The sequence below is a fragment of the Cynocephalus volans genome, chromosome 5, assembly GCF_027409185.1.
Source record: "Cynocephalus volans isolate mCynVol1 chromosome 5, mCynVol1.pri, whole genome shotgun sequence".
Lineage (NCBI taxonomy): Eukaryota > Metazoa > Chordata > Mammalia > Dermoptera > Cynocephalidae > Cynocephalus > Cynocephalus volans.
Window position 1 is genome coordinate 166960367 of NC_084464.1, and position 16794 is coordinate 166977160.

At 40.5% G+C, this 16794-nt stretch overlaps 1 protein-coding gene across 1 annotated transcript; it reads right to left on the minus strand.

Moving 5' to 3' along the window:
* Positions 1-604: 604 nt before the first annotated feature.
* PDCD2 (programmed cell death 2) lies at positions 605-7920 on the minus strand. Its single transcript, XM_063097446.1, has 6 exons — positions 7634-7920; positions 6820-7062; positions 6310-6441; positions 3545-3648; positions 2233-2346; positions 605-788 (listed from the first exon to the last, which is right to left on the minus strand). Exons 1-6 carry the CDS (start codon positions 7914-7916, stop codon positions 630-632), a joined length of 1035 nt encoding a protein of 344 aa, XP_062953516.1. The 5' UTR covers positions 7917-7920; the 3' UTR covers positions 605-629.
* Positions 7921-16794: the final 8874 nt, after the last annotated feature.

Sequence of the window (16794 nt, forward strand, 5' to 3'; positions counted from 1 at the left end):
ATGTAGTCAGCTATAAATAGTGATTTATCTTTTCTAATATTTCTTTTTTTTAATCTCAGTGTCTAGGACTTTTATATGCATACCTGTATAAAAATATTTTCTTTAACTTAAGGAAACCTAACAAAGCAAATGCACAGCATAATGTGTTAACCAGAGGCAGACACCCTTGCAGCCACCACCCAAGTGAAGAAAGAGTGTCACTTGCTGTCCCAGCAGCCACACCCCCATGTCCCCCCAAAAAGGAACTATTATTCTGACTCCATAATAATGACCTAAACACTAACAAAGGTTAGTCTTCCACTGAAAAATAATTGGTGTTTTTACGCCTGTTTTAATATGTAAGCCTCCCCCACCCCTTTTTTCCTTCCAGTTTACAGGCGTTTTGGCTTGTAGAGCTTCTTATAGTCTGGGTCTTGCTAACTGAAGCTCTTGGTATAGTTCAGCGTGTTCCTCTGTTCTCTATATTTCTTACAAATTGGCAGCTGGTGTGCAATTCCTAGATTTATCCTAACCCTCAAGCAACATCTTTGTACTTCTATCTCTGGTACAGTTATTTCCTTAGGATAAAGTACTAGAAGTGGAAGAGCAAGGTATGAGAAATTAGTAATGTTTTTAAGGCTTTAATGTCTTTAAGATGTATCTGTTACATCCTGCTTCCATACAAATTCCTCTGTATAGCCAGTGCCCAAGCTACAGCTTTCAGCACAGGTGAAGACAGCCAGGACACCCCAGTCAACACTTCTGCCCAGTCTGTCAGCCTTTAGGTAGTTCAGCAGCTGAGGCATGACCTGAGAAGAGGGCAACACAGTTAGAATGCTGCTTTAAGGCAGGGAGCACCATCTGCTTTTAAGAGACCTTCTTGGCCAGGGTGATTATAGGAATCCTGGTCTTTCAATCTCCACACTACCCAGCAGGATTATAGACATTACGTAACTAACATATTTAACAATCTAAAAATATAGTCGTCCCTCAGTATCCATGGAGGATTGGCTTCAGACACCAAAATCTGCAGATGTTCAAGTTCCTGATATAAAAGGGCATAGTATTTGCATATAACCTATGTACATCCTCCCATATACTTTAAATCATCTCTAGATTACTTATAATGCCTAATACACTGTAAATGCTATGTAGATAGTTGTTATACTGTATTGTTTAGGGAATAACAGTAAGGAAAAAAGTCTGTACATGTTCAGTACAGACGCGGTTTTATTTTTCTGGATATTTTCAATCCACAGTTGGCTGAACCCACGAATATGGAACCCATGGATATAAAGGGCCAACTGTATTTTGCAATTTCAAAGCCTCTCTCTACTTTATCGGGGTCTCTTTTCCATTTGACAAAGAAGTTTAGTAGTGGCTTAGTTTGTATCATTTAAAATCTGAATAGCAGATTTTGTTGTTACTGTGGCTCAAGAAACACTAGTAGTTATGCATACAAAAAGGAAATCTGTTGATTTATTTGTATAGACTAGAGAGGGATCTTCTAAGTAGTCTAATCCCAAAGAGTGAGAAGGCAGAATAGCCACCACAATATGAAATTCCTTCGCATAAATCTTGGTACCTCATCATGGGCATCAAGAGCTTTGGCACTAAGAACCAAGCAGAGTTTTGGATTCAGTCCCCATAATTCCTTTTTTATTCAAAGAAACAAATATTACCCACGGCTTTGTAAGGTTAGTTGAAGAGTATTTCTACCCTACCCAAATGGATTTTGATGCTATCCAATGGAGAAAACATTTCTCTTGATGCTTATTACATCAATTCGTTCTAACAAATCCAGAGATCAAGATTAAATAGTAAGGGCTCTAAAATACTCCTTTCACAAAGGATGGAAAGACCTTAATTAATGGAACAAGAGAATAAGGTATATTATTTACAAAAGTAACAATCGAGGCACTAAAAATAATGACATAATCAATCAATCACACTGGAAGGTGGAGGAGGGTCTGGATGGTGTGACTACATTTCATCATCATCACAGAAGTCAGTAAGCAGATAATGTCTGAAAAATAGGAAACTGACAAATATCAGAAAGAGCAAGTTATATAGAGACAGACAACTATCAGAATGAGCCCTGGGGTGGGGCAGAAAACTGCTGATTTTCATTATAGGGCACCTTCCATACTATCATATTGACCACTGCGCACATATTACTTTGTTGAAGTATTTTAATGTTTAAAGACATAAATCAAGGTTAAACACTAAAATAGTCTTTATTTAAGGTCATACCTGGAATTCAAATATTCTCTTGGCACCACAAGGGCAATCTGGAATATCCTTTTCTTGAGGGATATTTTCACCAGAAATCCAGATGGGGGCAATACCTCTGCCATATCTGAGAATCTAAAGTCAACAAAGATCATATTCAAATCATCAACACCTTACCTAAAAGTTTCCCGTCGTAACATGTTGTCTTATGACCATGTGGAGAAACTCCATACATGCCCCTACGCTCGATGGAGTGCTGACAGTTCCCCCATCAGAGCTGTCTGTGCCAGTGTGCACCGTTGATGCCTTCTCAACTTCTTGAAGGTGATTATTTCAGGTTATCTGACTCAGAGGACATCAAAATTGTATTTCCTAGATGATGCTTTTACTACCTAATATATTATCAATCATCGTAATCCTGGGAATTTATGAGGATACTTCAAAAAGTTGATGGAAAGATTGTGTTATCTTTCGATTTTATTTTTCCACAAGCTTTCTGAAGAACCCTCGTATTGTGAAACCACTAATAAGCCTGTTCTTCCCCATTACCAGGTTCTATATCCAAAATGCTGTCCAGAGTCCGTGTCTACCTTCATACAAGAACCTCAGTTAAAATTTTTAAAAGGGACAAATCCCAAGTGAAACATGGTTTCTGGATAAAAATCACAAACATAGGTAAATTTCATCGTAATAATCTTCTTGCAACAACTGAGTGGTTTTCCTGTATTTTGTTAAAAGTATACACATTGCTAAAAACCACCTTCTTAGTGTTTAGGACCTAGATCTATTCTTCCCATAAACACCTGGATATTTATTTGATCCAGTGACTGGTTTATGGGAATTTAGCTGAGTTTTCTTTAGTGATTTATGTTTATGGTGAGGGAAGTTTATGGAAATAATGTTGTGTTAACATGTTGTTTCGGTTTTACAAGCCGAAAGTACCCATTGGAAAATGGGAAGGCGGAAAAAAAAATTGTGTGTGTATGTGTGTGTATATGTATATATATTTGCCAATGGTGCCTAAACACCATGTATCTTAGACAACATCTCATTTATCTCTCATTCCTGATGCTCTCTTTAGAAAGTGAATCGTATATGATTAACAGTATAACCTTTAATCTTTCAATAACTATTAAATGGAGTGGTACTGCCAAAACCCCTTTCTATATGGCATATCTGTGTGAAGAACTTCTATAACAAGATAACAAAAGTCTGCTTTTATAGACTCCTGAGGAACAGACCGTGCTTACTGTTAAGAGTTACTTCTCAGTTACTATATTCGTAAAACATGACTTGAAAAGAATACAATGAGGAGGTATGAGTTCTATTTTACCTGTTCTGGTTCAAGGGCTATCTGAGTTTTAAACTTCTGGAAAATTCTGTCTTCCCTGGATTCATGTTTTGCCATGGAATCCAGTTCTTCCTCAAGTGCTTCACCTGAAAAATCAACATAAGTATTATGGAAAACAGGAATAATCCCCACAACTTGACAGTTCACACATGCTGAGGGAACAGAGTTTTAATCAGATAGCTTTCCTCATTCATTCATTAAAGCTGATGCTTTAAGACCATCTGAATTTCCAGGTACTCCATGCAGCATTATTTACTATGCAGGTTTCCATTCAGCATTTCTCTTTAAAACTTCATATTAACAGAATGGCCAAGTCATGGGCCTGGACTATACCCAGCACATCACAGTACACCCAACAAATGTAAGCCCTGCTTAACCACCATTATCCTCAAGCTGTGTGGACTCTTCAAGTTTCTTTGTGTCTCATACATTTCTAGCTGATATATTCACTCACTCAGTCATCAAATTCCTATGTTCTCCAAATTCCTTCCTGGAATTCTGGCTACTGCTGCCCCCAACAGTATAACCTTTAGTCCTTGTAACATGTATCAAAATATAACTTTGATATCCTTTGAGTTAGTTACACTGAAATAACCGCTTTGATGAAGTTGGGAAGGCATTAATGGTGCTCACTGGCACAGCCAAGTCTGACAGGAGCAAAGTTTCAGTGTAACCTTTAGTACACTAAGTGCTATTCCCTCAGGCCACACTGCCTCTTGCCACCCTTTCCCGTGGGAACTCAGGTCTCAGCTAGGACACAGCTACGTCCAGGAAGCATATTTTTTTCTTTTGGGAAATTTTCAACATACACAAAAGCAGAAATGCTGTAGTGAATTTCAGTATCATTTTTGGACCCACTAATTTAAATATATTTGATGTGTTTTAATACACTGCAATTAGTATCCTTGTGGATGTTCAAACTGTCCAACTTTTGCCAGTGGTAGCCTTTTCATATTGGTTCTTGATTCCTTCTGACATGACCCTAATAATCTTTGATACCTTCTTTGATCGCTGGTATCACCATGTTCCAATGTTATTTGAACATCTGCTGCCCAGTTCTGGAATCAACCATCTCTCCAGAGAGCCTAGAGCTCCTTTTAGGCAGATGTGATATTTAGACATCACCATCTGGGCATCAGGGATACCCAGTGCTACGGAGTTTGTCATTATTTCTAGGCCTTTACAGTGGATTAAACACGTGAGTTCATACTGACACTTCCAATATAAATTTAGACCTACAGAGTTTTTATTTAATCTTATCAGTCTATGTCATCTTTCTCCCACGTCCAACACCTCAGTTCTCAGTATCATTTGCTTTATCTCCCAATGTACACACAACGATCTCAAAATAACAATAGCAACAACATCTTTACTGAAAACACTATTTTCTTTCAGTTTTTATTCTTGGGGTATTCCCACTATGGATGACTGTCAAATCACTATGTTTTGAAGTCATTTTTTCTGTGGTTGTATGACTAAATTCAACAGTTTCCCTAACTTTTGATGTTAAGAACTGCTTTTTAAATCTGATTTTACTTAATAATTATATGAAATACTTGCATGGTTTCACAGTCACATCTACATAAAACATGGCGTATTCAAAGTCCACCTTTTATCCTGGACCCCTTCTCTCTATGCTCTCGTTTCTCCTAAAGGTAAGCATTTTCATGACTTACCCTTTTTAAAAATAAGCAATAATGCACATCTATAAAGACACATGCATGGCCTCTTCTAGGAAGTTTTTAGTGACATCACATGCATTCCTATGGCACCTGTACTCTTATCACTTGTCACATGGAATTTAATTTCCCTAAGTATGATTTTGGGCCCCTTCTCCAGGAGACTGAGCACCTGACCACTGGGGTGTTGCTTCCTGTTGTATCCCAACTGTCCAGGACAAGCTTGGGCACAAGCAAGGCTCTCAAATACACGTGTTTTGGAATGTATGACTTGTATAAACTATAAACCAGTGAGCTGACATTCCAATTTAGATTTTGTAAATCTAATTTTGTGGTGGTGAAGAGCTCAAATTCTAGAGTCAGCAAGATTTAGGCTCAAACTTATATACTTAACAGTTATGTGACCAAAGCAAGTAACACCCAGAACCTCAATATCCTCACCTACAAAATGGAGCAGAGTTTCTAACTTAATTGAGTTGCTGACAGTATTTTAATGAACTTATATACAAACAGCCCTTAGTACAGAGTAAGTGCTAGATAAATGTTGGCTACTATTATAAAATAGTATGTGTGTGTGTGTGTGTGTATATATATATATAAACTATTATAAAATGCCATTATAAAATAAGTCTCTAAGGTATTTGGTCAGTATAGGCACTACCTTAGAGTATGAGCTGTAGATAAACTGACAAAATCATGTATCTAAAACCAGCAAGATGAAAGAGAAACTAACTTTTAAAGAGTCCCTGCTGCACACCAAACATTGTGCTAGGTGCTCTATCTCGATCTCAGACCCAGAGGGACTTGCCAAATTCCCATCACCTTGTGCAGCCCTACCCAAGTGACCACCTGGATACTTCCTCTGTCTTTATAGGGAGCAGAACGTACATGATATATGACAGGAAGGGAGGTACACGAAGGAAATTTTCACTTGAGGCAGTATCTGGAAATTACAGGTTACAGCTTTCAAAGTGAGAGTTTTTTCCTCTCAGTATCTCTACTGAGCCCTTTCTTTTAAGCATTATATTTAATCACTTAATGAATGAATTTCTGAAACTGACTCCTTACCAATGTTCCGTACAACCTCTGAGTCATTTTTCTTTTCCATGACTTCAGGCATAATCTCATCCTCTGTTTCTGTTACAATTTCAAATTCTGGAAAAAGGAAGTTGTGGTCTGGAACTGTATATTCCAATTGATCTAAAACAAAAAAAGTTCCTAGGATTATTTGTAATCATTTAGTTTTGAGGACGGTCTAATATTCTATTTCTAAAGTATCATATTGTACATAGTAACAATTTTCCCTAGATTAACTAGTAAATGTATTCCTGGCATTTTCGATTAGGGGTTATAAATTAAGTGCCTATATTAAGGCAAGGCTGGTGACCTACTGAGTGATTAAGACTTCACAGCCTCTTTTTAATAAAGGTGTTCATATTACCAGTTATGAAAATTTAGAATATTAATATGCCTCTTCTAATTTTAACTTTAAAATTATCCTGGAAATAAAATATTTGGGTTGACAGAAGCTGTAAAACTGAGGTGAGATTTAAAAAGGAAAAAAAAAAGCCGACTCACTTGGTTGTGTACAAGCCTGCTTATGTCCTGATCTCCAGTCTAGAGCCTGATGGTCCTTACTGCAATAATGAGCCTTGTGGCATCTGGAGCATGTCTTGGGGCCTAGGCAGCCACAAACCCTGCAGAGATGTGCGCCAGACTTAAGTTGGAGACACACAGATTCTTCTGTTTCGCGGGGAGGATTCTCAGAAGGTGGCTCATATGAGTAAAAGTCATTTTTCCTGGGTAGCTGATTCCTAAAAACTAAGTCAGAATGAGGAGAAAAATTATAAATATTTTCATAAGACAAAATAACAAAATATTTGAGCCTCAATTCCACATAAGACTGAAAAGACACTCATTTCTTTAAAAAAAAAAAAAAAAAAACAGAAATAGCTCTCAGGGGGCTTATTTTGTGGAAGGAGAGAAAAGAAAATGAAAAATAAGAAGCCTTTAAAATCCAGAAAGGAGTTTGTCTGGCACACACAACTGAGTTGGCTCTTGGAGCTGGTTCGAGTTAATCAAATTAATAACGATACCAAGCATTAAAGTCAGATTGAGAAAACGTGAAAAAGCTAACGGGACCTTTTATCTTCCCATAAAAGACAATTTCTATTACCCGACTGTAACCACCCATACCTAGTACCAATTGGTTAGTCAAGGGGCTGGTGTTACGAGTAAGCGTGGGTACAGCTGTGAGTTCATTTGGTAAAACCGTGGACGCCGCTGGAAGAACGCGCGAGCGGAGAGCCCGGCAGACCGGGCGGCAGCAGCGAGGAAACGCGAAGATCACGATCACGGCCCCGGCCCCCGGCCCCGACGCCGGCGGGCGCACCTCGCAGGCCGGCGCAGCACGGCGGCTCCCGGCAGCAGAAGAGGAAGAGGCCGCGGTGGAAGGCGTCGGCGCGGCCGGGCAGCGGCGCGTACACCTGCAGCAGGAAGGCCAGAGGGCGGCCGCAGAGCGCGCAGGCCAGGCCGCCGGGCCCCGGCAACCCCGCCGCGCCCAGCCAGGCCGGCCGCCCGCCCACCTTGCTGGGAAACTGCTCGCTGCGCAGCCGCCACGCCGGCGCCTCCTCGGCAAAGCCCAGCTCCACCGGCCCGGCCACGGTAGAGGCCATGGGGCGCGCTGCAAACATCAGACCGCGGCCCGGCGCACGGCCGGAAGCCGGAAGCCGGCTGCCGGAAGGGAAGGCAGGGCGAGGGGGCGGGATAGAGCCCCCTCCGGCCGTTGGCGCGCTCTAGCCGCTACTCGTGGCCCCTGACGTCGGGGCGAGGCCGCCCGGCGCTCGTGTGGGCGGGGCCCTGCTGGGCGGAGCCGGACCCTGTCCTCAGGGCCGCCCGGGGCTTGGCGGCGTCGCGGTCGGCCCGCGCCTCCTCCGCGACCCCAGGCAGGCCCCGCCCAGGAATCCGCGGGCGGGGGTGCCTCAGGCGGACGGACCGCTGGCCGGGCGGGGGACCGCGGCGGTAGCCCTCGGAGTAGCGGATATTCACCACACTCACTAAGGGTTACGTTAGGGGGGTTAGGGTTACAGTAGGGTTAGGGATTGGGGTTCGGGTTCGAGTTAGGAGTTAGAGGTCCGGGGTTTGTGTTCAGGTTAGGGTTGGGGGTTAGGAGTCAGGGGTCAGGATTAGGGTTTGGGGTGGGGTATCTGGTTTGGGCAAGGGTTATGGGTAGGGGTTAGGGGTAATGGGCTGGGGTAGGGGTTGGGCATTGGGGTTTAGGGTGAGGGTTAGGAGTTGGGTTAAGGGTTTGGGTTTAGGTTGGTGTTATGGTTGGGGTTGAGGTTTAGGGTTGGGGTTAGGGGTTAGCATTAGGGGGTTAGGGTTAGAGAAATGGTTAATGTTAGGCTTAGGGCTGGGGCTAGGGCCTAGGTTTAGGGGTTAAGGTTAAGGTTAGGCTTTAGAGGTTGGGGGATCAGGGTTAGGGTGTTAGGGTTAGAGAGTTAGAGGTTAGGGTTTAAGGTTTGAGGTTGGTGTTAGGGGTTAGGGTTAGAGGGTTAGGGTTAAAGTATGGGTAGAGTTTGGTGAGGAATGAGGGTTTAGGGCTAAGTTTTAAGGTCTAGGGACTAGTGATTGGGGTTAGGGTTTACTGTTCAGGGTTAGGGTTATAGGGGGTGTAGAGCTAGGGCAGGGTCTGGAGTTCACAGGCCCCTTGAGCCCGTTGTCCAGACTGGGTCACAAACACTTCACACGCAGGTCTACAGCTTGGTAACAGGAAAAGGTCCTTGGAGCCTTGGGTGTAGAAACAATAGACTTTATTTTTAGACGCGAGCTCAACCACCAGCTGTTCAGAGCCCTGCCTCACATACTGAAGAGCACACAGAAATAGCAATAAGCTGGAAGATACTCAGGCATGGGCACTAATCCCACTCCCACACAACTTTACCAAGGATGTGCTGCATCACACCCAGTCGGACCTGAGGCAAGGGGCCCTGACTAAACTATTTTCCTCACAGAGGATTAGGGTTAGGTATAGGGTTAGGTTTAGAGTTTTTGGTTAGTGTTAGAGGGTTAGGGATATGCGTCAGGAGTCAGGGTCAGAGGGTTAGAATTAGATGTTTAACTCCTTTGTTGTGCTTCTTTCTCTTTGTGTTCCTCACACAGGGGCTCCTCCAGACCTTTCCTTCTCTAAGTCATTGTACTCACCATGAACTTCCTCACCTTTGGGAGTAGGCCTCACTTCTACATTTATTCACAGTGTTGAAGTCATCAACATGAGAGGTTTTCTAAATAATCTTTCCTGTATCAAAGTCCTGGATCTTTGTTCTTTCTTCAACACTTGCTCTTAGTGAGGACAAAGGTGTCTCTGGCCTCTTTCATATCTGCACTGGCTCCTCTTTCTCCTCCTGCCTGTTCTGAGATGTGGGAGTCCTGTCCAGGATCTGTCCCTCGCTGGCTTCCGTCTTTCTTCCGAAGCTTCATCTCAGGCACCTCTTCATGTGTTACTCGAGGGTAGCTAAATCCCAATTGTTTACCCTTCTTTGCCCTAGCAGTTCTCCAGAACTATTTGTAGATCCCTAAGTCTCCAAGTACTCTCAAGCCTCATTGTCCCATCACCATTACATAGTTCCACTAGAAGAGCACCCATCACACTGGTGCACTACTGTTTATTCATTTGTTTGCCTGCTGTGTGCACTTCCTGAAGGCAGGGCCTGGGCTTTGCAAGCTACATTTCTCCTCCTCATCATGCCAGTGGGCTGTGGCAGCAGGCAGGCCATACAGACTGCAAGCCTGTCTCATGTTCCTCATAGGTACACTTCAACTGGTAATTTTTCATTTGCTATTCTTTTGTATGCTATTCTGGTGAAGTTTTGTTTTTTTGTTTTCCTAAAACACTGTCGGACTCTGAATAGGGAGTGTGTCGTTTGAATGTTGGCTCTGGACAATTCTGATCTTTTTGAATACAACCATACTAGACAAGAAGTAGTGGTTTGGTTTCTGCCCTATCCCACAAATGACTTTTTAAAATTTTGCATACAAAAAATAGAGAAAATAAAACTTTAGCTATACTACTCTCTAATTGTGGAGAGTCTTTACTTAAACGATGAATACTTATTGCATGTTTCAAATTTGGGGCCCATATACAAGCTATGAGGGAACTTCTTACATGTGTCAAGGGATTTACAGATTGATACACCTATTTCCTTATGACATTTAATATTTCAGAATATGTGGCTTCAGGGACATCACCAACATCTTTCTGAATATCCACCATTGTTCTGGTTTCATAATGAAAAGAGATATTTTTCTGAGGTGATTGAAGGAGAAAATGAAGGGGATTAAGAGTATATACCTGTAGTAATTCTCATATATGAGGGGTCTTCAAAGACTTTGTGGAAATATTTGTATTACCTTTTTAATTCTATTTTTTCACAAACTTTCTGAAGTATCCTCGTATGTACACGTGGATATTCATAGACAAACACACACATGTGTGAAGTTGATCCTCATTATTTGTGGATTCCATATTTTCCAATTTGGAAATTTATATCCATGCCCTAAATTAATATCCATGGGGCTTTTGTGGTTATTTGCGGACATGTACTGAGTGGTGAAAATTTTGAGTCTCCCTGCATGCATGTTCCAACCTGAGGATGAAAAGGGACATTCTGCCTTTTTTCAGCTCTCATGCAGTCAACAAGTATCCTTTTTGTAGTCTATTTAGTTTTTGCATCTTGTGCTTTATGTTAGTGATTTTGCAGTGTGGAAGTGCTGTCTAGTGTTGCTAAACACAAGAAGGCCATAGTGTGCCTTATGGAGAAAGTGTGTGTTAGACAAGCTTTGTTCAGGCATGGATTATGGTGCTGCTGGCCATAAGTTTGGTGTAATGAATCAACAGCATATATTTTAAAAGGTGTCTTTAAACATAAAACAAGGTTATGTATTGACAGGTCGAAGAAAATGTTGTAGCTGCACAGTCTGTGGGAACCCTGTATTTTCCCTAGGTGTAATGGCTTAATATTTACTAATTTAGTGTCCAGTACCGTGAATAATGAGAATCGACTGTGTATGTGTATTTGTTTGTGTGTATGTGTGATATGTACGTGTGTATGAGCGTGAGAATGACAGAGATCCCCTGGGATGGAGTCAACTAAGCTCCAGAGAGAAGAAGAAAAGAACAGGAGAGCATCAGGCACACAGTTGTGGGGAAGAAGAAAGGAGCTAATGGGGCATGCATACAGTGACAGTTCCCTCTGCTTGCTTTTAAGTGTTCACAGAAAGCCTCGTTTCTTTCTGCAGTGAGCAGAAATGGTCTAATAGAGTATAGGGTAGAAAGGACTATGCAATTAGTAATTCATGTGTGCTGAGCAGTTTGGGAAGTGACTCTAGCACTGCCAGAAAGTTGCTTTGTTCTAAAGACACTGAGGAATTTTATCTTTCTCTTGTATTTTTAATTATTACTCTGATTTACCTTGGCCATCTTTTTTTCTCTTATACCTCCATTTGGGTTGTTTTCCTTGTTGTAGTTTAAGATCCAGGAAGATTTACTGGGTCCATGGAGAGGGTTTCTCGTCATTCAACCCAGCACCAGCACACAGCTGGGTTGAGTCCATGTCAAGGTATCTAAACTTCAAAAATGAAAATCAAACCAACGAACATGTTTACCTCACCAGATTGTAGCAAGCTTGATTTTGTTTTTTCCCTATAAGTTTTTGGGTATAGAATGAGGTAGGGCTTGGAGATAGCAGACTAACCAACTGTTCTGGTAGAAGCTGTCATTTCTTTTAAAAGAATAGAGAGATTAAAGGGATTGGAAACCTTTATGTGTTATTCTTGGATATGGACCTGTGTCTCTCAAAACAACCCATGCCTTAATGGTATTGTTAGCTTTAATATTCTTTTATAATTTGGCCCTGGTCTCTCACTTGCCAGAAAAATGGGTACTGTCATTTTTAAAAGGTAGTGAAATAAGTGGTATTTTGGTAGTCTCTGTGAGGCTGACTCTTATAGGTAACTGATAAGTATGAAGTGGTTTTTACTCTCTTAAAATTCTTGGGCAGGGCCGCAATAAACGAGGAAAATGATTACCATTCAATTGAAGTTCTACAAGAAGATTCTTGGTTTGGGGAGTAGCTTGGGATATTTGAGTAAAATGCACCTCCTTTACTGCTTCGTATACTTTCGGTGCACTGCATTCCAAAGCAAAGTTCATGCAACTATCAGAGGATCCACTTTTCTGTGTGGCCATTCTATCATCATTACCTCCTCCTCTGTTAAAAGAAGCTGCCTTTGAGGTAACAAGTCTTCATTAGTTTATCCTGTCAACTAAAAACCTGCATTTCAAAATAATCACTAACTACCAAGCAGAAACTAGCTTTGTTTAGATGATGTCTGTTGATTCTCTAGAAATCTGTCAGGCTCTATATTCTACAGCAGTTCTTGGCTGAGCTACTTTTTTGTTAAATGCAAAATGATTTTGAAGGAATTTTAAGTTCTGAGGTCTGGACTCACACTTGTGATATTGTGGCCTTTTCACACCCTTAATGTGTTTAGAAAATGCACTATTTTGACTCTTTTGAAACATCTTTGTGTGTTGTAAAATGAAGACAGGACTACAAATAAAAATAACACGAGTGCTCTATAAAAAGAGATACATTTGTGCTTCTTGAAGTCTGGAATCTTCTACCTTATATTCAAAATACAGAGGATCTTCTCCCATAGAGAAACAAATTTAGGATGACGAATTTGTACTTTGAGATTATAAAAGGTGAAAGAAGACAGAAAGAAAATAAGCCTGTGTCCCTTTTTGTATGAAAAGGAAAACTCGCAAAAAAAATCAAAACCTTTTATTTTTGTTGTATGACTTAATACCTTTTAGAGTGCCACCTTATAACACCAAGGTCATGGATTCAGCTCCCCATACAGACCATGCACTAGATAAATAAACAGATAGCCTAGTTGCACTTTTCTTTCCCCAAAATACAAAAAGCAGTAAACGATGTTTGCAATAGCTGAGAAAGTTTTTTTTTAAATATTATAAAAACTTTAGGATCTAATTGCTTCCAAATTTAACCTGATTTATTTTAGAATAAGAAATAATGCTGTAAAATAAAATTCTTGCATTCTAGAGAGTATTAGAAAGAGCTGTAATAAAAACTGTATTGTTTTAAAGCAGGCTTGAATGAATAAATATTTTGCATATCAATAATAGGCTATAACATTACTTGGAAGGTGCTGTCGATTAAATTGTGTCTCCCGATTAAATTGTGTCTCCCGAAGTTTCAGGCATTAGAAACTTAACCCCTACTTGACAGTATTAAGAGGATGGGAAATCCTATAATGGTAATTTAAAGGTGGGGTTTAGAAGAGATATTTAGATTGTGAGGAGCATGTCCTAGTGAATGGATTAATCCGTTGATGTTTTAATGGTGGTTAAGAGCATGGTTCTGATGGCTTCAAAAGGAGTGTGAGTCAGGAAGTTAGTCTCTCTCAGCTCCTGCCATATTCTGCATGTGACATCTTGTGTTGCTGTGAAGAGTCACCACGCTCCAAAAAGCTTTCACCAAATGTGTTCCCTGGAATTTGGACTTCCCAGCCTCAAAAACTGTGAGCAATAAATATTGCTTCTCTACAAATTACCTAGTTTAAGGTATTTCTACTATAAGCAACAAAAATGTACTAATACAGAAGATTTGGGGATTGTAGAGTTAGGGCTGGGTTTGGAGCTCACAGACCCCTCAAGCCCATTCACAAACCCTTCAACGCAAGTCTATGAGCTAGGTAACCAGCAAAAAGGTCCTTGGAGCCTTGATTGAAGTGGGAATAGTCTTTATTCAGCACATACACATCTGAGAGCTAAGCAGTCTAAAGAGAAACTCAGAAAACTCAACTGCTACAGCAAAGTCCAAAGGAAAAACTGAGGAGCTGCCAGCAGACTAAAACATGCTCTATTTTTAGACGTGAGCTTTACCAGCCAGCTTCTGCTTCACAAACTGAAGAACACACAATAGCAACAAACTGAAAAGATTCATTGGTGCACATGCACACTAACTCCACCCACACACAACTTGTTTACAAGAAATATGCTGCACTACACCCAACTGGACCTGAGTTGAGGGAGCCTGACTAAACTATTTTCTCCACACAGATGTTCTAATTTGCATTAAACATATTTACACTTTAAAATGCCTCATGAATTAAGTAAAGCTTTACTAAAAGCAAATGCTAAGAAATATGAACATATAAATAATTTTGCTATTTTAAGATCATCATTATCTGTTTTTCCAGAGAGCACTGTCAGATGAAGCAGGAAAAATGGAAAAGCATGGCCAGTCCTCCAAAGAAAAGGGAAATGCCAAGTCTATGGACAAACCCAAACAGTAAGCATGCCTTAGGACCATGCAGAGGGCATCCAGGCTACAGTGGGCTCTGTCCATGTAGAAATGCAGTCTTCAGTGCATACTTGTATGAATGAGACAAGGCTAAACATCTTTTAATGTGAATTCTGTTTTCCTCTCAACTTGGCTTTATTTAGTTAGGTCCCTTCATGAACTGTCAGGAATCCCCAACTTTTTGGAGTGATCCTTTTGCATTTGTTCCAGTCCACATGGTTTAGTTAGGGTATATTGTGTTCATGTTTTCAATCATCAAAATGTGTTTTATTGCCTTTGTGACTTTTGCTATAATCCACTGGCTATTTGGGGTTTGTTGTTTAATTTCCACATAATTGTGAACTCCTCAGATATCCTTCAGTTACTGATTTTCAATTTAAATCTATTTTGTGGGCAGACAAAATACTTTGTGTGATTTTAATCCTCACATTTATTGAGGCCCTTTTTTTTTTTTTTCTCAGCTGGCTGGTATTGGGATCCAAAATTGAGGCCTAGAAAACAGTCTTTTCTGGAGAATGTTCCATATGCTCTTAAACATAGTCTGTATTCTGTTGTTGGGTGGTGTGTTCTACATATTTATGTTTGTTAAGTCAATTTGTTTTATTATTTATTTGTTTATTTATTTACTTTGAATATTCATGAGATACAAAGCTGATTGCCCCCCCCTGCCCATGATGTGGGGGCCAGATCCATATTGTGGGCATACCCATTACCAGAAATTGCTTTTGTACCCTTTGTCCCCTTCCAATTATCCCCCAAACTCCCTCCCCCTCCCCCTCTCCCCTCAACTTCAATTTGTAGCCCTAGAATGTTCCCTCCCTCTGTTGGATAACGGCACTACTGTGGTCTTTCTTTCCTGCCTTCCTTTCTCTCTTAGCTCCCACATGAGTGAGCACATGAGGTATTTATCCCTCTGTGCTTTGCTTCTTTCACTCAACGTAAGTTTCTCCAGGTTCATCCATGTTGTTGCAAATGGGAGTATTTCATTCTTTTTTATGGCAGAGTAGTAGTCCATGGTGTATATACACCACAGTTTCCTTATCCAGTCATCTATTGATGGACATTTAGGTTGGTTCCATATCTTGGCTATTGTAAACAGAGCTGCAATAAACATGGGAGTGTAGGTATCTCTTCGACATGATAATTTCCATTCCTCTGGATATATCCCGAGAAGAGGGATTGCTGGATCATATGGAAGATCTATCTGTAGTTGTTTGAGAAACCTCCAAATTGTTTTCCAAAGTGGTTGTACTAATTTACATTCCCAACAACAGAGCAGTAGTGTTCCCTTCTCCCCACACCCTCATCAGTATTTGTTATTCACCATCTATTTTATTACAGCCAATCTAACTAGAGTGAGGTGATATCTCAATGTGGTTTTAATTTGCATTTCCCTGATGACTAGTGATGTTGAATATTTTTTCATGTACCTGTTGGCCATTTGTATGTCTTCCTTTGAAAAATGTCTATTCAGCTCCTTTGTCCATTTTTTAATTGGGTCATTTTTTTTTTACTGTATAATTGCTTGAGTTCTATGTATATTCTGGATATTAGTTCCTTGTCAGATGCATAGTTGGCAAAAATTTTCTCTCACTCTGTAGGTTGTTTTTTCATTCTGTTGATTGTTTCTTTTGCTGTGCAGAAACTTTTTAGTTTGATATAGTCCCATTTATTTATTTTTTCTTTTGCTGCTTGTGCTTTTGGGCTCATGTTCATAAAGCCTGTTCCCTGACCTAACTGCTGAAGTGTTTCACCTGTATTTTCTCTTAATAACTTTACAGTTTCAGGACTTATACCTAGGTCTTTAATCCATTTTCAGTTGATTTTAGTGTATGGTGAGAGATGCATATCTAGTTTCATTCTTCTGCATATAGATATCCAGTTTTCCCAGCACCACTTGTTGAAGAGGCAATCTTTTCCCCAAGGTAGATTTTTGTTGCCTTTGTCTAATATCAGATGGCTATAAGCCTGAGGAGTGATTTCTGGGTTCTCTATTCTACTCTGCTGGTCTGAATGTCTATTTTTATACCAGTACCATGGCTGTTTTGGTTACAATAGCTCTGTACTATAATGTGAAGTCAGGCACAGTTATGCCTCCGGCTTTGCTTTTTTTGCTCAGGATTGCTTTGGCTGTTCAGGGTCTTTTGTTTTTCCATATGAAGGG

What these genes read in the sequence shown, in the direction of transcription:
- PDCD2 (XM_063097446.1), bottom strand. Translation starts at nt 7,916, where the DNA reads ATGGCCTCTACCGTGGCCGGGCCGGTGGAGCTGGGCTTTGCCGAGGAG. An exon ending in GCAGGCTTGTACACAACCAA is followed by an intron (nt 6,442 to 6,819) that starts GTGAGTCGGCTT and finishes TTTTTGTTTTAG; the next exon opens with ATCAATTGGAATATACAGTT. An exon ending in AGAGAATATTTGAATTCCAG is followed by an intron (nt 789 to 2,232) that starts GTATGACCTTAA and finishes CCCTCTTCTCAG; the next exon opens with GTCATGCCTCAGCTGCTGAA.